Here is a 25,053-nt window from a genome sequence, read left to right as displayed (position 1 = left end):
CCCACATGGATTTCAAAGCTCCAACTGTTTTCCCTTATAGTGGGACACCCCAACTGCTACCCAAAGACATGCCCCTTCTTCACAGGAACATCTGCAGGAGGAAAAACGCAATAAAATCTTCCTGTCATGAAGAAGTTGAAGCCCTCTCGAGCAGTGGTCCCCAACCTTTTTGCCTCCACGGACCAGTTTAGCATGCGGGCGCAGGGGGGGTGCCTGTGCGTGCATGGGAGGGGGTGTGCATGCGTGGGAGGGGCCGTGCATGCATCTGCACATGGGGGGGCAGGAGAGTTGTCTCCGCGGCACAGTCCTGGCAAGGCCACGGATACACTCATTTTATCAGTGGAGCAAATTCTGTCACATATGACCATGTATGATCAGTTGTTTGAGTTGCTCCTAGGTAATCAACATTTGCAAATTGCCAACTAACAGTACATTGCAATAGGGAGTCGTGTTTCATTCTCTTTTCCTTCCTCCCAACAAAGGGCAGCGCATAAATCAGGATGCGGATGGGGTTGTGTACCATATTCCACAATGTCAGTGGGTGATATTGCCCTTTCTCAGTCACAAGCTGCCCTCCTGCTCAGCAATTCATTCTTTTTCTATTAAAATATACAATTTGTCTGATTATCCTTTGTAAACTACCAAACTCTTCTGAGATATTTGTATGCTGCTTTAGAACACACCTGCCACAATAAACAAAAATGCATGGTTCTGAAACACATGCTCTGTTTGCTCCCACCACCACTTTCACTTTCTCTCATACTTAAATTTAGTTAAAAAAATTCAAATAGAAAAACCACTGTTTCACTGTTCTCTAAAATACAGGAAATGGGGGGCAGAGTCCAGTGCAAATAAACTGAAAGTGGTTCTGAAATAACACAAAGTAATATTTTCCTCCTACAAAATAAGAGTGTTCAACACCGTGTACAACTGTCCTCCATCACATTATTATTGCATAGGCTGGTCGTATACTGTCTTCTGCTCTGCTTGCCTTCTAGATTAAATTAGAGCACTTCTAAATTTCATTTCAGAATTGAGGCAGGCATTGTTTGTCACAACAGTTTCACTATGTACAGCAAAAACCGCAAACTAAGGCTTACTGCAGAGCGGGTAAAAACCAATTTGCTTTTAAAAAATCAAATAGATTTAAATAATGATTTAAATTTTTAAAATCTATTTTCATTTATTTTAAACGGTCAAAAAAATCAGATTTTTTAAAATTTAAATTGTGGTTTGAATCATGATTTAAATCAATTTGTCAGATTAAACTCAATTTGATTAAAATCAAACCCGCCCTGGTAACCTGTTTCTCTTTTTTTAAGGATCAGCACTCATGATTATCTGCTTTTCCAGAAACATCAGTACGGTAACTTTTTCTCCCAACTTTATTCTATTGCTTCTCATGCAGTCTCAATATTGCTGAGATGGGGACAAATCTTATCCCTCCAAACTGGACAGAGATGAGAGGAACTCTAGTCCTCCTCTACCCCACAACACCCTTACATGTGATTCACTAAAAACCCACTTCCACGAAGCAGTCCCTCCCCCCCATTCTTCCCTTTTCATATCTTGTGAAAAACAGGCTTTACTTCTTCCTTCCTTGGATCACTGATCTGTCCTTTTTCCAAAATGCTCCTCAGAATTTCATGAGACTTCTGTTGGGGGAGGCGGGGGGGGGGAGGAAATACAACTCTGCAAGCATCTTCTTTAACACTGGGTGTCAGTGGGGAGCATGCCCATTTCTTGAGAGGTCTGATCTGGCCACGGTAACACTTGCCCTAGTTACATCTCAGCTCGATTACTGTAACACACGGCATGTGGGGATGCCTTTGGAAAATGTTCGGGAACTTCAGTGGGTCCATAATGCTGCAGCCAGACTGCTAATGGGGGTTGGTAACAGGGAACATATAACGCCCCTGTTACAGCAGCTCCACTGGCTGCCGATCCATTTCTGGGCATAATTCAAACTGCTGGTTTAAACTATGCAGCCCTAAACGGTTTGGGCCCAAGCTATCTAAAAGAGCACCTCTCCCTCTGTAAGACTATCCAGGAATTCAGATCAACGGGGGGGGGGGGGTGCTTTTTCTCGGTCCTACCACTCGTCACAGGTGTACTTGGTGGAGACATGGGAGAGGGTCTTCTCTGTTGCTGCTCCCAGACTCTGGAACTCCCTCCCATGAGAAGCTAAGCTGGCCTCATCTTTGCTGTCCTTCTGTATCAGGCAAAGACCTTTCTCTTCAGGCACGGCTTTCCATAGTGACTGGCAGACTGAGAGGGTTTTTTAAATGGGTTGTTCTTTTTTACTGTGTTTTTAAATGTGTTTTTATTATTGGTTTTATTGACCATTTTAAAATATATTGTTGTTTAGTCGTTAAGTCGTGTTTGACTCTTCGTGACCCCATGGACCCTAGCACACCAGGCCCTCCTGTCTTCCACTGCCTCCCAGAGTTTGGTTAAATTCATGTTGGTTGCTTCAATGACACTGTCCAACCATCTCATCCTCTGTCATTCCCTAATCCTCTTGCCTTCACACTTTCCCAACATCAGGGTCTTTTCCAGAGAGCCTTCTCTTCTCATGAGATGGCCAAAGTATTGGAGCCTCAGCTTTAGGATCTGTCCTTCCAGTGAGCACTCAGGGTTGATTTCCTTCAGAATGGAATTCCCTTCACGGATTGCTGCCTTGGCGTGGCAAAGGGGCTTGAGTAATTCAGATAAGCTATGGGCTATGCCGTGCAAGGACACCCAAGATGGACAGCTCACAGTGGAGAGTTCTGACTAAACACGATCCACCTGGAGCAGGAACTGGCAAGCCACTCCAGTTTCTTTGCCAAGAAAAATCCATGGACAGAAACAAAAGGCTAAAAGATTTTTAAATTTAATACATGTTTAATCCTTTTTAATATTTATATACTCACTGTTTTTAGGTTTTAAATATTGTATTTTAATTGTTGTAAGCCACCTTGGGTCCTTTTAAGGAAAAAGATGGGGTAAAAATATTTAAATTAAACAAACAAACAAACAAATACTTGCTACTATCTTAACTACAGAGTTTATTTTCTCCATGTCTCAGACTCCTGAGACTCGCCTTCTTTCCTATTGTTTCTCTGTTAACCACCTTTCATCCCTCCTCTGTTTTCTGCTCTCCGAAGACAGACATGTAGGGATGTTGCTCTGCACCATATAAAAGAAAACAAGGAGGCACAAACAATGGGGAGTCAAACTGCCAGCCACCAGCAGAGCTATCCAGCCAGCTTTCAACACCTAACTAGGATGTTTTTCAGTCCCCCACCCCCACCCCCATCAAACAGACCTCAAGCTCTGCAATGTCCAGGCCGATGAAAAGCATTCAACTATTTGGAAGCTCACCTTTCTAGAATAACTTAGCATCCACTCTTGACTTTTTAAGGAAGTATTCCATCTGCTCATCCCTTTGCAATTTCTCTTCAAGTAAAAATTATGTATTGAAAATTTTAACACGAACAAACAAAACTGGCATTCTTTTGTGTTTTACCTAAAGGCAGATTTCCTTTCAGTTTTCTTGAGTTCTGGGTAGGTAAATGTTTCTCCTCTTCATCAGTTACTGAAGGATCCACCATGTCTACATAGTCAGTTCTCTCAGCAAACGCATGGAATCTGAAGGATAAAGAATGTTACGTTAATCTGTAAATTGAGGTTATAAAGATGTATCCAGAGCAGTGTCATGGTTAAAGAGTGTAAGGCTAGAGCCAAGGAGAACAACTTTCTTTCTTTCTTTCTTTCTTTCTTTCTTTCTTTCTTTCTTTCTTTCTTTCTTTCTTTCTTTCTTTCTTTCTTTCTTTCTTTCTTTCTTTCTTTCTTTCTTTCTTTCTTTCTTTCTTTCTTTGTTTGTTTGTTTGTTTGTTTGTTTGTTTGTTTGTTTGTTTGTTTGTTTGAAATATTTTTACCCCACCTTTCTCCTCAAAAAGGACTCAAGACAATTTACATCATGAAAATACAATATTAAAGCTAACAACAGTGAGCATACAAATACAGTGGTGCCTCGCACAACAATGTTAATTGGTTTTAAAAAAACGTTCTGTGAAAACATCGTTCTGTGAAACACCATTTCCCATAGGAATGCATTGAAAACCGGTTAATCCGTTCCAATTGGAACGGATTGCCATCCTTAAGTGAAAATCGGCATAGGAAACATCGTTGAGGGAAACGCGGTTCCCCAATTGAAATGCATTGAAGCCGACTCAATGCATTTGAATGGGTTTGCGAAGTCCCTTTCCGCTCCTGTAAAAGTGTCTTAAACTGGTTGAAACCTGTTTTAAATGCTTGCAGTCGTTAGCCCACCTCCTGATACCTATGCAAACTTAATTTGGTGTTGTTCTGAGTTTTCGTTAAATTTTGGTGATTTTTTTTATTCTCCATTGAAAGCCATTGAACGGTCTGTCCAATGCTTCTCAATGAGAGAGAGAAAAATTCACCAAAAATTAACGACGCCTCAGAACAACACCAAATTAAGTTTGCTTACGTTTTACAAGCTGGACTATCGATGCCAAGCTTTTAAAACAGGTTTCAAACAATTTAAGGCACTTTTAAATGAGTGAAAAGAGACATCGTTGTGCGAAAATTCCCCATAGGAAACATCGTTGTGTGAGGCGGCAAATTTTTCAGAAAAAGCCATCGTTGTGTGAATGTATCGTTGTGTGAGGCACTCGTTGTGCGAGGCACCACTGTACTGAAAAGGATAAAAACAAATGCCATACTAATTCACAGCCCCATTTAGCAGTGAAGTCCTCTGAATCACCTTGGGTGAACCACTCTCCGCCCGTCATCTTACAGACTGAGCCTTCCTTACAGGCTTGGGGAAGAAGAACCATGTCTAATTCCACTATGAGCTGATACTCTTGGAAGGATTAAAATGTAATGAATAATTCCAATCATTTCAGTTGATTTTCAGACACAAGCCCTATTATGACCTTATAAAAGTCATGACATAATGTGGGGTGCAATGTTTTCAAAATAAGAATGTCAAAACAGTGGTCATTCAGAATGCCACATATGAAGATGCATTTTTATTTTATTTCTTGTATCTTGTGTATATTGGGAGGACATCCTAGGAAGCATTATAGCAAAATATACTTTAAAGGTCATAATGGGATCATCTGCTCTTCCTATATGCCAAATTATAATATTGGAACAGTCCTTTTTAACAAGATGTTGAGAATTCTCCAGATATTTCTAGGATGACCTTCTCAATCTACAGTTCTGATGAAGCCCTCTCTGCTCTATTGCCTTCTACATAGGTTGGGCTACCACTTCCTTCACCACCAGCTGGGAATGATGGGAGTTATAGTCTGACTCTAACACATCCAGAAGGGAGTCGATTTGGGAAAACTGTTACAAGAGCTAACTAAAAAAGAAGGAATAATTGCTAAATTGGTCTAAGTCGGGAGCACAGGTGCCCCCTACCATCACCGGAGGGTGGGATGTTACACCAACCACAAATTGGTGCTTTAGGGCTATACTTTTTTCTGGTTATTGGTTATTGTTTTAAGTGCAAGCCAAATAGAATCTGAGGCCTCAGCATTTTAAGCACCATTATGGCTTCCACGAACACAAGACTACTGAGTACAACTAGGAAATATTTCCATTTGGGACAAAAACTTTCAGAATCCCCCAGCAAGCAGGATCACTGGCTACCCTGGCTGGTGAATTCTGGGAGTTGTTGGTTAAAATAGAAATGTTTCCAAGCTCTTCTACCAAGCTGTTCCTTGTCATCAGTAGTTTGGGATGAGGGACCCTTCCCCTTGATCTAATGCTATCAAAATATATCTGTATGAACAAAATGTGGACAAAGCATGGACAAAGAAGAAAGCCATCACAAGGACGGATAAACCCATTCTCAAAATCAGTTTGTAGTACTGAAATCATTTACCTCATACCTGCCACTGGTCACTTGGCTCAGTTCCTTTAAGAAATTTATTGTTTCTTCTTCCCTAGCATTAAAAGAGACAGAGTGGACAGGGCATGGGCTTCTTGAGATCTTCTGTAGGAGCAAGTGCTTCAAGCATTCTGGCATGTCACCCACAACAAAATAGTACACAGCTTCTGTCTATAATGGACAAATCATAAGGAGAGAAATCAGAATTAAGCCCCCAGCCCAGCAGGGTACACAATGAGCTCCATATCAGGGATTTGGGGATACCTCCCTTTCCCTCACAGAAAACAGAGAGAGAGAGAGAGAGAGAATCATGCTGGTTGGAAGATGCTGACAAGGCAAAACTCTGTCAGCAATTTCTGAGACAAGACATGCACAAGCTTGCTATCACAACACCTAAGCAAAAGCTAAAGGTACCAGTTTAAAGCACCACTTTGGCCTGCGGGATAGCAACACCCCAAGCCCTGTTCATATTCTACCAAACCAGCTATCATCGCTTTATGTGGTGCTTCAGGTCATCCTAAACACACATTTATATATCAGCTCCATTCTGCCTGGGTCTGCTGCTAAGATGCCAGAGAAGAAATAAAAAGTCTCCTTGTCACACCCTCATGTCATCTAGCCCAAGACCCTCAATGCAGACTGGCAAGGTTTTCAGTACAAGATATTTGTTGAAGCTCCTCATGAAGATGCCAGGGATTGAATCTGGGACTTTTTGTATGCAAAGCTTCTGCTCTACCGCTAAGCAATGCACCTATTTTAATAGTAAACGTTATGTACATGCTGCCTGTCTCCAGATTTAGAGGCAGGATGCATCATTGGGAGAGGGCGAACACCCATATTGGGTGTATGGAAGTAAGAGCTGGACCATAAAGAAAGCAGACCGCCGAAGAATTGATGCCTTTGAATTGTGGTGCTGGAGGAGGCTCTTGAGAGTCCCCTGGACTGCAAGGAGAACAAACCTATCAATTCTAAAGGAAATCAACCCTGAGTGTTCACTGGAAGGACAGATCCTGGAGCTGAGGCTCCAGTACTTTGGCCATCTCATGAGAAGAGAAGACTCCCTGGAAAAGACCTTGATGTTGGGAAAGTGTGGAGGCAAGAGGAGAAGGGGACGACCGAGGATGAGATGGCTGGACAGTGTCTGCGAAGCAACCAACATGAATTTGACACAACTCCGGGAGGCAGTGGAAGTTAGGAGGGCCTGGCATGCCTGGCGTGCTCTGGTCCATGGGGTCACGAAGAGTCGGACACGACTAAACAACGACGACAAACACCCTTATGTCAAGAATGGGGACCCTCCATATGTTGTTGGACTGGGACTCCCTCCATCCCTCACAATTGCCAACATAAGGCAGGATTGATGGGAGATGCAACGAAGCAACAACTGAGGAGTCCACATAGATCTCAGCTTTGCCCTTTGATGGGTATGTGTCAACCAGGGTGCAAGACGAGGTGCGGGGCTTTTCGTCTCACCTTCTTACTCAAGCACTGCAGGATGTAGTAAATTGTCAATACAGGACAAGGTTAGCCATGCTGCCTGACATTGTTGCTCTTTCCTGTGTGGCCCATACCATGTGATCTCACTCCATTCATCAGCAGAGGAGGAGATTCAGCACAGGCCTCATGAAAACATTGCTTGGTTTGCAAGGAACAGATCCCTTATAGCAAATACATTCAGTCCTTCCCACCCCAAACAGGGGCTCTGTATCAGTATCATCAGTGCTTGCCAGTCATCCTTTGGGATTCACCTTAATAAGGGTCTCTGGATGTGTCACATTAGGGAAGAACCTAGTACCTATCAAACTAAGAATGGCTAGTTCTATTTTGTAATGAATAAGACGCCATTCCCTTTGACATTTGTGGTGCTGTGCCAACAGCAATTCACATCACATATGCTAGTGCTGTGACCTCTAGCTATTTCCAAGCTGGAACAAAATCTTCTGAAGAACACAAGCTGACGTGCACCGTGTGCACATATCTTCTAAGGAATGTTTGATCCGAAAGCTAATCACTTCCACCTTTTTCCAATTCTCAGCCTATTTCACTTTCCGTAGGCATTTCTCTCTACTATTCCTGACCATCTGCACAGCTCATGTATTTTTACTCAGTCTTCAGCGTTACACAACCACAATGCTTACCCATAACAGGACATTAAACATGGCAGGGCAGAGGAGAAAACATTTTTAAAAATGGGGAAATAATTTCACTTCACTCAAGTCAGGACGTCCCTCCATCAATAAATGGAAACTGTAGAAGATGTATTCAGTTATTAATATTCCATTGACGACAACAGCTTAATTACATGTTCTCACAGTGATTTATCAGCCAAAAATCTATTGGAATTTTATTCTGGAGAAGGTGAAATCCCATCAGTCACAGCAACAAATTACAGCTAATTAGCAAGGTGTTGGGTGCCTGTTGGGTATCTGCTAGTCACATGGTCAATCGTGCAACCAGCCTCTTGTTAATTAGCTGCAATTTGTTGCTATAACTGGTGCTATTTCTCTTACTCCAGAGTAAAATCCCAATAGGATTCTGGCCATTGTCCACATGCAGAAAATTATTTGGGATGGAGGGAGGTACATTCAGTCTGGCAACATCCTACCTGTAGTCTGACGCAATGCAGCTACTAAGCTTAAGAGCCTTTAGATTCATCACTTGGAAGACTGGTGGGCTTAATGTCAGCGGCGGCTAGAACATTTTCTACCCAACATTTTTATATCCCTACAGATCCCAACCTTTGTCCTTACTCAGCTCCTCTAATATTACACCATACATTTAATTGCCTGTCACCTCCTGTAACAGCAAGGGGGAAAGTTTAGCCCTCTACATGTTTGGGGCTTCAATTTCTATAGTTCTTAACCACTGGCCATGATTGTTGGGAGTTTCTGAGAACTGATGTCAGAGGACTGAAAGTTCCATGGTCCTCTTTAGCCCCTCAGCAGGTTGAGTTCAAACTTGGAATTATACAGGTAATATGAAACCCATGATATCCCCATAAAGCTTTGCTTTATGGTTGGCCATGTTACCCATGGCAAGAAGTTCCATGGGTATAATAGTGAACTGCATACATCCATCTCATACGCTGAGCTACGGAACTTCATCTCAGAAAATCTTGACAGAATGCTCATAGTTCTCTGTACTGGCCCTGACAGCCCAGCCTAGCCACTGAAATTTCCAAACCGGAAGGGCAATGACGACCTTTCTATCTGACCTGTGATTTTATTTGGGCAACAAGAGCTTCCTGCCATGTCTGTGTGTGTATCCTTCAGCTCTGGCACAGCTCTCGCCTTATAACCACCAACTGGCTAAGCACTGATGCCTCCAAATGCAACATTAAAAGTATAGTTTATATATTTGTGTGGTTTTTCTCAGATGTACCTGAGCATGTTGTACAAGGCTCCTTTCTCAATATATATATAACATGAGACATATACTTTAGAGGGAAATCAAACCAACTGGCCATGTTTGAACAATCCTATCCTGGCTTATTCAGTCAAGTCTGCACAAGTAAACTGCTAAATAGTTCAGTGGCTTAGATCTCTGGCTGCTAAGCCAGAGGTTGGCACTTTGATTCCTCCACTGGGTCTCCTTGACAGGGGCTGGACCCGATGATCCATAGGGTCCCTTCTTGCTCTGCAGTTGCAAGATGATGATGAAGTCATTGTCTTTGGCTTATACAAACAACCCCTTTTGTTTCTTCTTTCATGGTACACAATGATCTCACAAGGAAGTCTATAATTAACCATAATACTAAAGCCAGTAAATCAAACTAGGTTTAATATCCTGCCCCGCTCCCTGCTGCCAAAGCAGGGAATTATGGCTTCATGATTTGCCTGGGCAAAAGAGATTTTAATAATGACTTTCTGATTTCACTGTTTGTTTGCCTGAAGAAGGTGCCTCTGCAGGGAAGAGGATCACACATATCCCTCCTTAATGAACCAAGATATGCTGCCTTCCCCAGAGCCATGAAACCTTTTATTTCCCTCTTGCTCTGTGGGAAGTCAGAAACAAAGCTTCTGCTTTCAGAGCACAATTCTGTCGTGTACATATGATACTGGAAAGCACCAGCCTCTAGCTCAGCTTGAACAAAATTCCTCCCAGAGACCTCCCATGTTCTTTTATTAGCCTTTAGCCCCTTCATAATTCATCCCTGTAACACTTGGCAATCCATCAAGTGACTAAGGATATCCTTAGTACTAAGTGAAGACTCTTGGAAATATGTGTGCGATTACCGTCTCATCAAACAAGGCCTCCAAGATAGCTTCTGTGGGGCCAGTGTGGCAAACAGCTGACCCATGGTCCATCCCCCACAGCCACTCGATGGCAGCTTCTATGGAGTCCTCCGTCACAGGAACAGCTTTCTCCTGCCACTTCACGAGATCTTGAGCTCCCCTGTAATGGAAAGGGAGTTCAAATCCTCAGAGGTAATGCTATATCCTCTCACAATGCAACACTTGTGAATTAAGAGGAAGTCATGCACTTTTAGCCTCCGGCCCCCACCCCCATCTGAATTTCAGCTTTGGGAATTCTTAAGATCAGAGGAGAAAGGAACCTTATCCAGTATCTAGACAGACATACGATCTAAAGGCCAAATGTCTAGGAGATGTCTGTGCACTTTCTCACACCAATTCACTTTGATACACAGTAAGTGACAACGTCCTGTTCCTTTTTCCCGTCTGGCAGCTGTCTGTGAGAAAGGAAGAGGGATTTAAGGCTCCACGCAGATCAAAGAACTTTGGGCTAAAGACCTTGTTCTCAGGCAGCTGTCAAAATGGGGTCACCTCAGAGTTCTTATGGACCCAAGATGGACTGCCAAGACCCATAGTCTACACATAGTGGCCTCCTAGCCAAAATGTCATACTTTCCACATCCTTCTTTTGCCCTCAAAGGCCATGTATTCCTCAAAGGGTCAGATTTGACATGAAGAGCCACCCTGCCATAAAGAAAACTAAATAATTTTATATCTAACTCCATTAAAAACCTTACATCACTGATTTTTCATCTACCTGCTGAAAATTTCTGGCTATAACACAGTACACCCAAAGCCAGAAAACATGAGGTGAAAAATAAGAATTATTCTTCGTGTTCTGTTTTGTTTTTTCCTCACCAAGTATATTCAAGAGTCTCCTATTCCAGTGAAACATCACTGTTTGTACCGACCACACTTCCATTCAGCTTTTCTGCATCATGATTCTCCCCCAAAAGTTTTGTCCCAAAAACATGATAATGGCAAAAATTTATAATGTTTGGGGAATTTTTCTGCCCCAGGCATCTGTTTGCTTGTTTTTTCTAAGATACTGGCCTGAATTCAATTGTTAGCTTCTAGCTAGAGTAGATCCATTGAATCAATGGAAGCTACAAAAGTGTTGACTCTTATTTAGCAAATTATTATTTAGCTGTTCCAAGTGATATCCTAGAACATGGATGGGCAAAATATAGCTGTACATAACCCTCCAAAGTTCTTTTGGGGGGCTCAGCCCCATGAGACTAGTCCTCCCCACCCTCCAGAAATATTTTTCCCAGAAAAACAACATACCAGAAACAGTGGAGATCTCATGTAATCTCACTGTTGTGTCTGATGAAGTGAATTTGATCCACAAAACCTCACATTAAAAACATATGTTAGTCTTTAAGGTGCCACAACATTTTTACCTTTCAATTTTTTTCTTTTGTTTTTGCCTGATATGAATGTACGGAAGCATCCAGGAGCAGCAATTCACCTTTTAAACAGATGCTATAGCACCTTTGCATTGTTCAACCTATTACCCCTATTATTATTTTTAAACCCGAAGTGGATTACTGGTGAGTTTCAGTTTCATTTTTTCTTGTTTTTACATGTTCGGTACTCTGTGCAATCTGGAAGCATTCCAGGTATAGAAAATTGGTCCCTGGGTGCAGTGAAGCTGCCTGGATCTACCCTAGAAGGACTATATTTTATTCCAGGTTTACTTCTTTGCAAACTTTGCCACAAAAAGTGCATCTGGAGGACAAAAGAGTCCTATTTCAGTGCATTAGGAAAAATTAGTTTGATTTGGATCAGAGTTCAACAGTTGTATTAACTACTGAGAGGGCAGATGAAGGGAAATATTACTGGTCAAATCCGGTTATGTAAATTACAGTGGTGCCTTGAGTTGTGAACTTAATTTGTTCCGGGATGATGGTTCTAACTCAAGTTGGTTGTAACTCAAAGCACGATTTCCCACAGGAATACAATGAAACGCGATTAATCCATTCCGGATATTTGTAAAGGTTAATAAAAGGGCAGGAAAGGAGGGTGGGAGGGAACAATGGGGAAAAAAAATGAAAGAAAGAAGATCATCACTTGGGTACACAGACCCCTCAGACAAAGGTTTGTGCTTGTAGGCACAAAAAGAGAGAAGACAGAGAGAGAGAGAATATAATGCTGGGGGGAGAGTTTGGAGTCTAAAACAAACAAACAAAACCCATTCCAGCAGGGACTAAAAATGCTACACTGCAAGACCCATCAAAGCACAGAAACATAACACACACACCCCAGAATCAAACAAACCCATTCCAGCAGTAGCAGGCAGTCCCAAACCTCCTCTGAATGCACACTCTCTAACCACTGGGGCAAAGGAGCTACAAAGAAGCAGCCTTTTCACCAACCAATAGTTAGCAGTTTAAATTCCCCGCCTTTTCCCCCACCTTTTCTCTGATTGTATCTCAAAACTCCAGTCGCAAGTCAAACCAAAATTTTGTGACCAGAGCTGGTCATAACCCGATTTGGTTGCAAGTCAGGACGGTTGTAAGTCGAGGCACCACTGTAATGCAAAAACGGTTAATCCGTCCACTAGGGGGATACTTTTTTTAACCAAAGATGACCTCTAAGGTTAAAAAAAGGGCAGGAAAAGATGGAGGGAGGGAACAATGGGGAAAAAAGGCATTTTTTCCTGTTGTATCTCAAAGCGCTGATTGCAAGTGAAAGCAAAATGTTGCAACCGGAGCTGGCTGTAACTCAAATTGGTTGCAAGTCATGGCGGTTGCAAATCGAGGCACCACTGTATGCAAGCCAAAGAGTTCGGATGTCACTGGCAAAGGAACACTGTTGGTAGGTAAAGAGTCCTGACTCAAGCCCAGAGCTTCCCCAACTTGCATCCAATATGACTAATTGTTCACAAGTCATGTGAGCTCCAGGATCAAAGCAGGAGCTCTTAAATCACCAATAATCTCCCACACCACTGACAACATCCCACTTAGGCTAGCATAAATTACAAAACAGCCTTTTGGCCACAGCACTAGCAATCTCGCAAGCAACTAACTTATGACATGTACATTATATTGCACATAAATTTCATCATCCTTCTTTGGCCTGCGCCTCTAATGCTTCAAAATACGATATCAGTTTGAACAAACAGCTTCAAAAGTCCCAGTGACTGAATGCTAGCTGTCATGTTACATAACAATATTGATTGTCTAATTATTGTCATAGATTCCATGACAACAATTAGGCAGGCAGTATAATTTCATTGGTCTAGTACAACTTAATGCATGCAAATGGAGATGTACGAAAGTCATATGTCCAATTGCACATACTTCAGGAAGAAAAAATAAGAAATAATGCACAACAAATAGCAAGAAGGAGATAAAGAGACATTTTTTCTAAAAAATATTATTACACTGAAGAACATATATAGCAATCATTTCTCTGGTCATATGGTAAAGGTAAAGGTTGCCCTTGACATTTAGTCCAGTCGTGTCCGACTCTAGGGTGTGGTGCTCATCCCCATTTCCAAGCCATAGAGCCAGGGTTTGTCCATAGACAGTTTCCGTGGTCACGTGGCCAGCGCGACTAGACACGGAATGTCGTTACCTTCCCACCGAAGTGGTCCCTATTTATCTACTCGCATTTACATTCTTTCGAACTGCTAGGTCGGCAGGAGCTGGGACAAGCGACGGGAGCTCACTCCGTTGCGTGGATTCGATCTTACGGCTGCTGGTCTTCTGACCTTGCAACACAGAGGCTTCTGCGGTTTAACCTGCAGTGCCACCACGTCCCCCTGGTCATATGAAGTCAGAGCAAATTCACACTTTCATTTTGAAATTCAGATACGTAAAATATAGTGATGTTGCCATTTGAAATTGGTTAAGCGCAGGCATGTTTAAATGACACGTGCACGTGTAAATGGATGAATTCTTGCCACATACATGGAAACTGACAGAAAGCCAAGTTTGTTTTATAGAAAACCCAGCCATTTAAGACTCTGTTTACGACAGATGGCACTATGCAAGTCTTTTCAGTTGCTCAGCCCCGTCCCACTAAAATCAGTGACTAGGCAAAAGACTAAAGCAAATCAAGTCGGGATTCCCTCTAGAAGCCAAACAAATTGGCTCAACAGAGGCAACCGTACATTAGGCACACCATGAGAGATGAGAAAAACAATAATGCTCGGAAAATTTGAAAAGAGGAAATCCAAATATTATGAGATGGGTTGATTCAGGGAAATAAACTACAGCCTGTAGTTTGCAAGAGCTGAGCATGGCTGCTAATGACCATTTTGGTTCATTAGCCCAAGTTCTTAGGCATCAGCATAGCCCAAGAAACATTCCTCTGTGACTTCTCACAGGGCATATAAATCCCAAACTGGGAATAAGTCAGACTAGTCACAGAAAATATCATCTACACTCAGGGAAAGCATTCTCACAGTATTGCCTGGATTTTCTGAACAAACAGGAGGAGTCCGCTTAGCCAACCAAGATTTGTGATGGAGGGATTTCTGAATGCAAAACATCAGTGGATGATTGTGATTTTTTTTTATATTTTATGATTTTTTTATATTTGTAAGCCGCCCCGAGTAGACGCTGTCTAAGGGGGCGGGGTAAAAATCTAATAAATAAATAAATAAATAAATAAATAAATAAATAAATAAATAAATAAATAAATAAATAAATAAATAAATAAATAAATAAATAGATAAATAAATAAATAAAATGGCATGTAATACTTGGAGTGAGGGAAGATAAATGGTGCAAAATCCACTCTTTGCCATTGACAAAAAGCTAGGAGTGTATCTATGATGCACTGTTATAGCAGCCTGACACCACTGTAGCTTTCACAGCCTCACTTTGCGTAACGCTGTGTTTTAAATTTAGTGTGGTGCTACCTCTGAGACCAGTCCTCTGAAGTACAGCAAATCATTTCAACTACATTCACCAAGCTACAGGATTCCTTAGGAAAGAGGCACGGCAATTAAAAAGGTATCAACCTGAGACAAACTGTAGAGTGTAGATCTACACTAACAGAACTCCGACGGCACTCTTCCCTCCTTAGGTGCGGAACCTAAAATTTTTGATGCAGATCTACGCAGCCCTCAGTGTGATCTAATTCTTCTGGGAATCCTCTTCTTTGTGCATTTGTGTGCACATGAGAGGTAAAGATGGAATAGTACAGGGAGAGAAAGAGCTACACAATGCCTCAGTGGTCACCCACTTTTGCCTCTGTCTATGTCCATTTAAGGGACGTGGTGGCGCTGCAGGCTAAACCACAGAAGCCTTTGCTGCAGGGTCAGAAGACCCGCAGTCGTAAGATCAAATCCAAACAATGGAGTCAGCTCCCGTCGCTTTGTCCCAGGTCCTCGCCAACCTAGCAGTTCAAAAGCATGCAAATACGAGTAGATAAATAGGTACCACCTGGGTGGGAAGGTAAAAACGGTGTTCCCTAGTTACGCTGGCCACATGACAACGGAAACTGTCTTTGGACAAGCGCTGTCTCTACGGCTTGAAAATGGGATGAGCACCGCCCCCCCCTGGAGTCGGACACGACTGGACTAAAAATGTCAAGGGGAAGCTTTACCTTTATGCCCATTAGACTTCATCCACTCGAAGCTCTCTATTCCTGCTACATGGATGTGAACAGGAGACTTCCTATGCATAGATTCAAATCAGAAATGGCATAAAAGTTCCTGCAAGCAAAGTACAATTATTTTCAGTAGCCAAGTATTTTTAATGCATTCCCACATTATCTGCTGCCATGGTTACAGATTCAGGAATAAAAGCAAATCTCATCATTAATGTGTAAAAGAACTTACCAAATGAGGTTAAATTTGGCTATTTGGGCCACCTGCTGTTTGAAGACCATAGAAAGTGCTTCTCGGCACAGAGCAAACTCCGCTTGAGAAGCAGCACCAAAATCCAGAACTATGGTGATACTTTGTTCCTGAATCACTCCAAATATTTGCCGACTTTCTGTGGTTAGCCATTCCATTCTTTGTTTGTATAGTTCAATAGCTCCAGTAAGGCAATCCACAAAATGATAAAGCAGATCTTTATTGGCTGTCAGCTATATTTAAATTAGATTGAGAGAAATAAATATTAAATAAATACAAAGAAATAAATATTAAAACACTGTGCAACATTTTGGACAGTACAGACGCTGTCCCATCTTTAGGAGCCTCAAAGCACTCAGACCACTCTGAAAATCTGACACATCTACTTAACAGATTACTAAAAGCAGCATGTTGGGCTTCCAAATATTGATGAACTACAACTCCCATCCAGCTTAGCTAGAAAGGTCAAAAGATTGGGATCCTGGAAGATTTCATTCCAGAAACAGGTTCCCGAAGGCAGTGATCCCCAACCTTTTTCGAACCATGGACCAGTTCATGAGGGGGATCCATGCATGCGTAGGCAGGCCATCCATGCGTGCATGCAGGGGTGGGGTGTCCATGCATGTGTGGGGTGTCCGTGTGTGCATGTGGGGGGCCTGTGCTTGTGTCCGTACATGCGTGGGCAGGGTGTGCATGTATCTGTACGTCCATGGGCAGGGTGTCCATGTATGTGGGAGGCCAGACGTGCCTGGGTGTGGGTGTGTGCGTGCGGGGGCGCCGGAGATCTGTCTCTGTGGCCTGGTCCTGCTAAGGCCATGGCCCAGTACTGGGCCACAGACTGGAGGTTGGGGACACTTGACCTAAGGGCTCACCACTCTGAGTAAAACACAGACATGTATCATTTTGTTAACATTTGTCCAAATTAGCTGGGTTTTGTCTTCCATTACATCAGAGGGCAAATCAGAAGCTATTATTCTGCACTGAATTCAGTAAAAACAAGAGAGAGATTTGAACATTCAACATGCTAGGTAAAGAATTCCAGGAGCTGTAGTCTGGCTGGAGGATTCCGGAAGTTGTAATCCAACACTAGTGTGGACTACACTCTACTACATACTACACACAAGAGCCAGTATGGTGTAGTGGATACAGTGATAGACTAGAGAGCGGGATTCACATTCCTCCTTAGCTGCAGAAACTCACTGGAGGGTGGCAATGGTAAAAGCACTAATCGTATGTCGGTGCAACTTGATGGCACATCAGAGAGAGAGAGAGAGAGAACAATATAGGAAGTACAGAAATCCAAGCACTGCCTTACCAAGTTCTGTCTGGAGTTAGGATATGTGGGAGTGAGGGGAGGGGATGTTTTTTTTTTCCTTTATCAGTATTTTGTGGGAGTCAAAGAGGTAGTCCTGATTTGGAAAACAACATAGTCTCATACAGGCGTGATCTTTCACATACAAAGGGAGGGGGGGACACTGTAGTCCTCCCCTTCCCCACTGTCACTTTCCTCACACAAAACTGCTGTGTCTGAAAAGAAGACCTGGTTCTATTGCTCAAGGCTCTGCACATGTACCAGAACTCTGATTTTTTCCCCCTCATTCCTGTTCGTGCGTGGAGCCTCCATGGCGACAACAGTGCTTTCTCTTCAGACACAGTGCTTTAGTGTGGAAAGAGCAACAACAGGAAGGCGGAGCCAGAGCCCTGCCCTTCTTGCCTGTGGCATATACTGCACATGCAAAGAAAGCCCTTGGATAGTGCTTTTCTGTCAAATGCCTTCAGTGCCTGTCACCTGGTATCTCTGCTCTCCCAAATCCATATCTATTGTTACTTTCCATTCCTAGTTTACAAAAGGTCCTTCCTATGTCCCGTATCAACAGACTGGTCAAATCTAAATTCTGTGGCTCAAGCTGCAAAGAATATCAAGTAAAATCATTTTTTCCCCCTTTAAGGGCTGACAGCAGAGAATTCTTGTACTCCAACGATCTCTTTCTGACAATGTAATATTATTTTTCAAAAAGAAAATAAGTTATTACTCCAGCTCAATACAAATCTGTCACACTTACTTTATACACCTTGCCATTTGGTCCTGTCTTGAATTGACGATACAACTCATTCGCATATCTGGAAGCTACAAACTTCCCCAAAACAGGCACATAATCTAGAACAGAAAGATGTTTTACATGTATCACGTTTTGGAACATTAAGTCCCTGTTCCAGTACAACCATTTGCCAGATTAGGAATGATGCAAGACACAGGAACCCCACACCTAAAGGATCAGGCTGCATACTGGGCAAAAAAAAAAAGTCCACCACTGTGATTTGATTTGTGATTACCTTCTTTCTGCTGAAATCCGATCTGGGACAAAATCTGAGAATAAGTCAAGTTGTTTCTCTTGAGCCCATGTATCTGAAGCCATTTAGCAGAAGAAAGGAGAGGCTGCACATCTAAATCCCACTGAATGCCAAGATCTCTCCTTTCTTTTGCTTCCAAGTTTTGACTGAAGGCAACAAGGGACTTGGGTTTTTCATGATCTTTTGAAGGCTTTTCCTCACTTGTAAGTTCTGTTAAGAGGGAAAAATCATAAGTTAGGTTCATAGCAATTAACTCAGCTTACTGTCCCCAACTATTACATTTTGAAGTTATTTTACTGTGTTCTTACAACTCCTAATTTTTAGGCATGCTAATGAGGGCATTTCTTCAGAGGGCAGATTTAGTGTTTTTTTGTGTCCTCAAAAAAGAAAGCTGGGTTCTGTTCTGAAACCTTTAATGGCATTTACAAGTTACAACAACACAAGCAACTCAGGCAAAATAGGAAAAGTAAAAGCTGGGTTTAGAGTTAGGCCACAAACTTTTCATCCACCTCTTCCAATACAGAAACACCAGGAGTGTCAGAAAACCATTGACCTTTTCTTTCATACTTTCTATTGAAGGAGTGGGCTGGTGGTTCTTCAGTGGTGGGCCTTCAGACTGAGGCTGGGCAGCTACTTGAGGTGTGTTTGTAGAACCTCTGGGTTTCCTGAATCAAACTGTTCAGCAAACTAGGTGACCTACAAGATGCCCTCCAAAACTTATGATTCAAAGGCTCACTAAACTATAGAGGCTGCTGTATTACTCTTTGAAGCCCTAACATGAATTGAGGAGAATGTTCCTATCAGAAGTAATTTCTACCTAGCAATAGCTATGGGAATGATATAAACATATGATGTACTTGAGCAGATTTCAGTGTGGTTCAGCGAGGGTGTGATTACACTGATTTGTGGCCTATATTACGTTTGAAATCACAGTCAGTGCTTACACAGGGGCTGCAGACTGATTTGGGATTTCACTGTCCACACTGGATGTGATGTGATTCACATTCCAGCCCACAGTCCACCCTTCTTTCCTTCTTTCCTCTAGTCCCACTGTCCATTCTGTACTACTTTTTTAACCCCTCAATTCTGCTGTATTTTTGTCTTTCACACTAACTCACAACATCTCTCTTTATCTCCCATACTATGAGTAAGATGAGATGTTTTGAGGAGACATTTTTATTGTCTCTTTCCCACAACTGTTTCTTCTGCCCATATATATCCAATTCTCCTTTTCTGTTTTCTCTTCCATTAGCTTCTGGCTCTAGAACACTGGCTCTTAACCTTGGGTTACTCAGGAGTTTTGGACTGCAACTCCCAGAAGCCTTCACCACCAGCTGTCCTGACTGGGGTTTCTGGGAGTTGCAGTTCAAAAGCATCCGAGTAACAAAGGTTAAGAACCACTGCTCTAGAATACCACCTTACCTGCTCATTTCTGTCAGCCATACCATCTCTGGACATGCTGGTTCTTTCCTATCATGTGGGACCCTCTATTTGACTTGTCTTTCTTTAACCTGTCTCCACAGAATTCACTCTGTCCTTCAGGATGACATGAACTTTTAATCTCAGACGAATAGACAATCTTCCCCTCCTTCACATAGATTGGATTGCAAAAAATCATGTTGCATCAAGCTTCACTCAAGGACTAAGTGGAATGTTCATGAACAATCCATGGCATCATACCTAATATCAGTTCAGTTTCATTCTTACCAACACAAAGCACAGATTTTTTTTGCTGTTTATTAAAGCTGCTATCTCTTCCTTTTTATTTGGATACCCCAGAGAATAATGCGAGATATGTACTCACTAAATACCAGAGACAACTATTTTTTTCCAGACAAAACTATCTCCCTTGTCAAAATTATGAATTTTCTATTGAAATATATTCAGGAGACCTTTCAGCTGCAAATTATTTAGAGAAATGTCATCTTAAAATACTCACGTGCACTCCACATAAGCCGTTTACCCATGGTGCCAGTCATTCTAATGCTGACTTTTTGCTTCCTTTGGTGTTCCCCTTAAAACATAAATAAAAACATTTTTGTTATATTACTACCATCCAATGAGGGTGGACCCTATAATTCAGAAACAGGACAAATACGTATATTAGCTCCAACAATGTTTTTTATTAGAACCTTAGTGCTCTAAAGAAATTCATATAGCTTCTTACTTTTTTAAAAAACAACCATCCTTCAGAAAGCTGGGTTAGAATTATGCCTATAAACAGCTGGTAGTAATTGCTACTGGATCTCTAGCAGATGCTGTGCATCCTGTACTTTCAGCTTGTGAAGAAAGAAAGTTATCCGTAAAGCGTCAGTATATGTGAATAGTAATAAAATTTTCTCTTACCCATTAACAGACTTTTCTGTCCTTTTTTTCTCTGCTGTCTGACACTGTGTCCCCCAACCCCCACTTCAACTTTCTCTCAAGGAGACATAAAAAACAAGGAGCAGACAAAAACTCCAGGCATGTACCATAGGTGCAGTGTACAAAAAAATGAGATTTGCAGGGAGGGTGTCTTCACAGGAGAAAGGCAGATGCTACCATTCCAGGCCAATCCTGTGCATTTCAACTTAGCTAGAGTTCTGTATGTTAGTTTGTGAGGAAATATAGACTCATAATATACATTTCTAAGCTATTCTCTTGATTTTATTGACCATTTTAAATATAAAACTTGTTTAATTCTTTTTAATATTTGTACACTTACTGTCTTAGCTTTTAAATATTGTCGTTTAATTGTTGTAAGCCACCTTGGGTCTTTTTAAGGAGAAAGGTGGGGTAAAAATCAATCAATCAAGTATTTCTCTTACCTTGGAGAATCGTGCTCATGACAGAGAGATACCCAGCCTGAGAGGCCAAAGAGTTGTTTATGTAGCTCATGATAAACTAAATGTTGTAGTATGAGTTTAGCTTAAGGAAAGAGTTTCAGCTCTGCATGATTTGAGGAGATCCCCCTGTTCCTCAACAGAAACAGCCACATCCGAAATTTCCCCCATTCTTTCTTTGGGAATCACAGACTCTACCCCACCTCTACCTCAGACTCTACCTCAGACCAGCTCATGGACTGAGGTGGCAAGCACCTCCTGCCCACCACAACCCCAAATTTCAAGGGGAATCAACACCTGTCCTGCCTCAAGCTGCCTATATCACCGTCTAGGGAAGTCTTCCAGAAGTACGTTGACCACAATCAAGAGAACAGATACTAAGAGCCTTCCCTTCAGCAGTTTTATCTTAGAATTTTAGGTTGGCTTTGTTTTATTTTGTTTTTCTGATTCACTCAGCCTGAGAAACATTCCACTGATGTCCTATCTTTTTAGTTATATAGTAAATCATTAATTCATTATCATAATAGTTACTTGGGCAACTGTAAACACTTTTAAATGATCTAAATGTATGCACACACTGGAGAGTTTGTGCAAATACTTGCCTTTTGACTGCAGTAAACAGTAACAAGTTGTGTATTGTGCTTCTTAGGAGACAGAAGTTTATCTCTAAATACTGATAACACATAATATGAACCATTGTCAATCACTGAGCACAGTGGCGGGTTGGGAACAGAGTGGATAAAAATCAATGATTTTTTTTAAAACAATTAATTGATTTGTTATTTAAACTATAAAAAGCAAGTTTAAATTGATTTGATTTAAATCAAATCCACCCTGGTTACAACCAACATTATAAAATCTCAACACAAAACTTAGTTCTTCAGAATAATTTCCACGCATCTCCCATAATATGCATGAAATGTTTTCACTGCTATCAAGTGCTATGTAAGTATGGCTATGTTCTTTGTACAGTGGACCCTTGACTTACAGACGGCTCGACTTACAGACTTTTCGAGTTACAGACTTCTCTGGCCGCAAAATTTAGGTTCAACTTGCAGCCAGAGAATCGACCTACAGGCCAGAAGAAAACCAAAATAGAACAAAAATGTTCCACAAGTGCACAGATTCTCCCTCATACTCTGAATGTCGGGTCTTCAGAATGTGAGAACTGGGTTGAGCCTCACAGAATTCACTTCTAAATAGACACATATAATACTACACTTTCGGTGCAGGCTACTCTGAACTAAGCATCCCTAAGAACTACAACATACTCATAACTTGGAGTATCATTTCTGTATACAGTGGTGCCTCGCTAGACGATGATAATCCGTTCCACTGAAATCACTGTTTAGCGAAATTGTTGTCTAGCAAAAAGCATTTCCCCATTGGAATGCATTGAAACCTGCTTAATGAGTTCCAATGGGGAAGAATCGTCGTTGTCTAGCGAAGATCAGCCATAGGAAAGCCACTTTGCGAACCGCCAATCAGCTGTTTAAATCGCTGTCTTGCGAAGCTTAGGTCCCGAAAACACCTGTTTTGCGAGCGCGAAGGAAGCTGTCAAAATCGTTGTCTAGTGAAAATCAGTTTGCGAAGCAGGGACCAAACATTGTCCAGCGAAATTCCCCCATAGGAATCACTGTTTTGCGAATCGCTATAGCGATCGCAAAAAGTCAACGTCTAGCGAAAAAACTGTCATGCGGGGTAACTGTCTAGTGAGGCACCACTGTAGTGACCACCATATGCTTTTGAGATTTTAAGATCTGAACAGCAACAATCACAGAAAAAGAGGCTGAAATTAGATGAGTGATTTTATAGATGCAATTGTAAAAAAATGTAAGAAATATTAATGATCATATGTATGAAAAGTTCTACGTTGGATTTTAACCTAGGTACTACTTGCTCATCAGAAAGAACTATATGGGAAGTCATGATTCCACGGATTCCCACATAATCACTTAGATGTGCCCACATTAGTAGCAAACTTTCCACCGACTGCTGCTTTAACTCATAAAGCAGCAACAGTTTTGTAAATTGCACAGTGATGATGTGACAAGACAATGCATTAAACTGAAAGGATCCTGCTCTTTAACTGGATTTGTTTCCTAAGAAACTGAAAATAACATGGCATGGAAGTTTCTCCAGGAATCCTTCTCATCTAGAACAAGGACATGGGGGCAAATGCAGAGACAAGGATAAAGGATGATTACATTAAAAAACATTGGGAGGACCACAAACGCTCTGACCTATGACCCCCCCCCCCCAGATGATGTTGGACTGGAGTTCCCAGTACATTTCACCACTGGCTATATGGGAATGATGGGAGTTGTAAGCCAAGACCTTAAGAACCCCACAGGTTGCCCATTCCTGCTACAGGCAAACAAGAGTAGTCCACCACGACTAGATAGGCGGGATATAAATTAATTAATTAATTAATTAATTAATTAATTAATTAATTAATTAATTAATTATAATAACAACAACAACAACAACAACAACAACAACAACAACAACAACAACAACAACAACAACAACAACAACAACAACATAAATTTCTATGCAACTGGAAAAGTTTTCCTATCAAAGCCTCTGTTCTGGGATCTCAGAACTACACGGGACGAAACCCGCAGCTCCCCCAAGTTTTTTTTCCCCCTTCGTGCAATGCTTAAAGCTGCAGATCCCTTCCATGTCTGGCACTTTAAGTCCAAGGCGGGCGAGGGGGGGGGCATTAACTGTTGAACTGCTTGGTCGCGCACCTGTTCTCTCTCTGTGGCACACTAGCGTTTGCACGGGTGGCAGATGGATTGCTTTTACCATGCCTTGGCCTTGTTCTTTGATTGTAAAGCCCCGCGTGCGGAGCGCCTGCATATCCTTTTTTTTAAAGGCGATGAAGTATAACTAGTGGGGAAACTGTTACTACTACCGCTAACACTAATAATACTAATAATAGCAAGTACGACAGGGATCTCACTCATTTTCGACGTAGCTTGCAGCGGTGCACAGATGCCAGCAGCAGTAAAGGGAAAGTCAGTCTCCCGGGGGGTTGGGGTGGGGGGCGCAGAATTAACTGCCCAGGGCGAGTCGCCTTCCTCTCGCGAGGACGGGAATCCTCCGTGCAAGTTGTTGGCCCTCCAGTGCGCCCCCTACAGGTTTGCCCGTCTCACCTGGTTGGAGCCGCCCGGCCGCTTCCATCCCATTGTGACGGGCAGGGCCAGCGAGTTCGACGGACCTGTTCCGGATCGGGTCGCGGCGGCTGCTCCGGCTGCTGCAACTCCTGCCACCTCCGCTTTTGTTGACGCTGGAGACGGCTCGGTTGCTAAGCCTGGGCTGGCGGCGAGGGCAGAGGTTGCCCAGGACCGCCCCGAAGGGAGGAGCCGTTTTGGCCAGCAAGGGTTTCTGGAAAGCCAGACGGGCGCGGGGGGGGGGGGGTCGAGGAGGGGACGGGGAGAGAGAGAGAGAGAGAGAGAGAGCAGACTCTCTTCCATGATGTTTCCCTGCGGGCTTACTTTTTTAGCATTTGGCTGGTAAAGTCGTCCCTGGACGGGGGGATATGTTATGACAGACGCACCGATCGTGTGCAAAGTGCATTGCCCCTATTTAATCCCTTCGTGGGCTACGAAAATACTCAGCGTTGGCAACAGATTTCTCCTTTATTTTTAGACGGGATGATAGTCTCTTGAGTTTGGTCCAGATGCTAAAGTTAGACTCATAGAATTTGTATGTAGATTTGCAACAGGATCCAAGAGCCATTTAGTCATTAACCCCCTGCTGATGCAGGACTCTCACAGCTAAAGCGCTCCCGACCGATGGCTATTCAACGCGTCTGTTTGCCGGCCCTCCAGCCCAAGGAGAGTCCGCCAGCCCCCCCACCCCACCCCCGGGAGCCTGTTCGCCTCGGGCGGTG

At 42.5% G+C, this 25,053-nt stretch overlaps 1 protein-coding gene across 5 annotated transcripts in view; it reads right to left on the bottom strand.

Annotated features, from left to right (window-relative positions):
* VWA3B (von Willebrand factor A domain containing 3B) overlaps positions 1–24,457 on the bottom strand; it is an 81,951-nt gene extending 57,494 nt beyond the window's left edge. For 3 of the 5 annotated variants that reach the window (XM_072994449.2, XM_072994450.2, XM_072994453.2), the window contains exons 1-8: positions 24,314–24,457; positions 20,270–20,344; positions 18,313–18,540; positions 18,042–18,136; positions 15,961–16,211; positions 10,147–10,306; positions 5,913–6,082; positions 3,512–3,633 (exon numbers count right to left, since the gene is read on the bottom strand). In XM_072994449.2, coding sequence (XP_072850550.2) covers positions 3,512–3,633; positions 5,913–6,082; positions 10,147–10,306; positions 15,961–16,211; positions 18,042–18,136; positions 18,313–18,540; positions 20,270–20,344; positions 24,314–24,341 — 1,129 coding nt within the window. In that variant the 5' untranslated portion in view covers positions 24,342–24,457. Of the gene's footprint in view, positions 1–3,511; positions 3,634–5,912; positions 6,083–10,146; positions 10,307–15,960; positions 16,212–18,041; positions 18,137–18,312; positions 18,541–20,269; positions 20,345–24,120; positions 24,254–24,313 lie in introns of those variants that run through there. The other 2 variants (XM_072994452.2, XM_072994455.2) reach the window with 2 other exon arrangements.
* Between the last annotated feature and the right edge of the window lie 596 nt (positions 24,458–25,053).

The sequence above is a fragment of the Pogona vitticeps genome, chromosome 3 (genome assembly GCF_051106095.1).
Source record: "Pogona vitticeps strain Pit_001003342236 chromosome 3, PviZW2.1, whole genome shotgun sequence".
In the NCBI taxonomy this organism is placed as follows: Eukaryota; Metazoa; Chordata; class Lepidosauria; order Squamata; family Agamidae; genus Pogona; species Pogona vitticeps.
The sequence above is the reverse complement of the archived record's forward strand: the minus strand, read 5'-3'. Positions and strand labels throughout refer to the sequence as shown.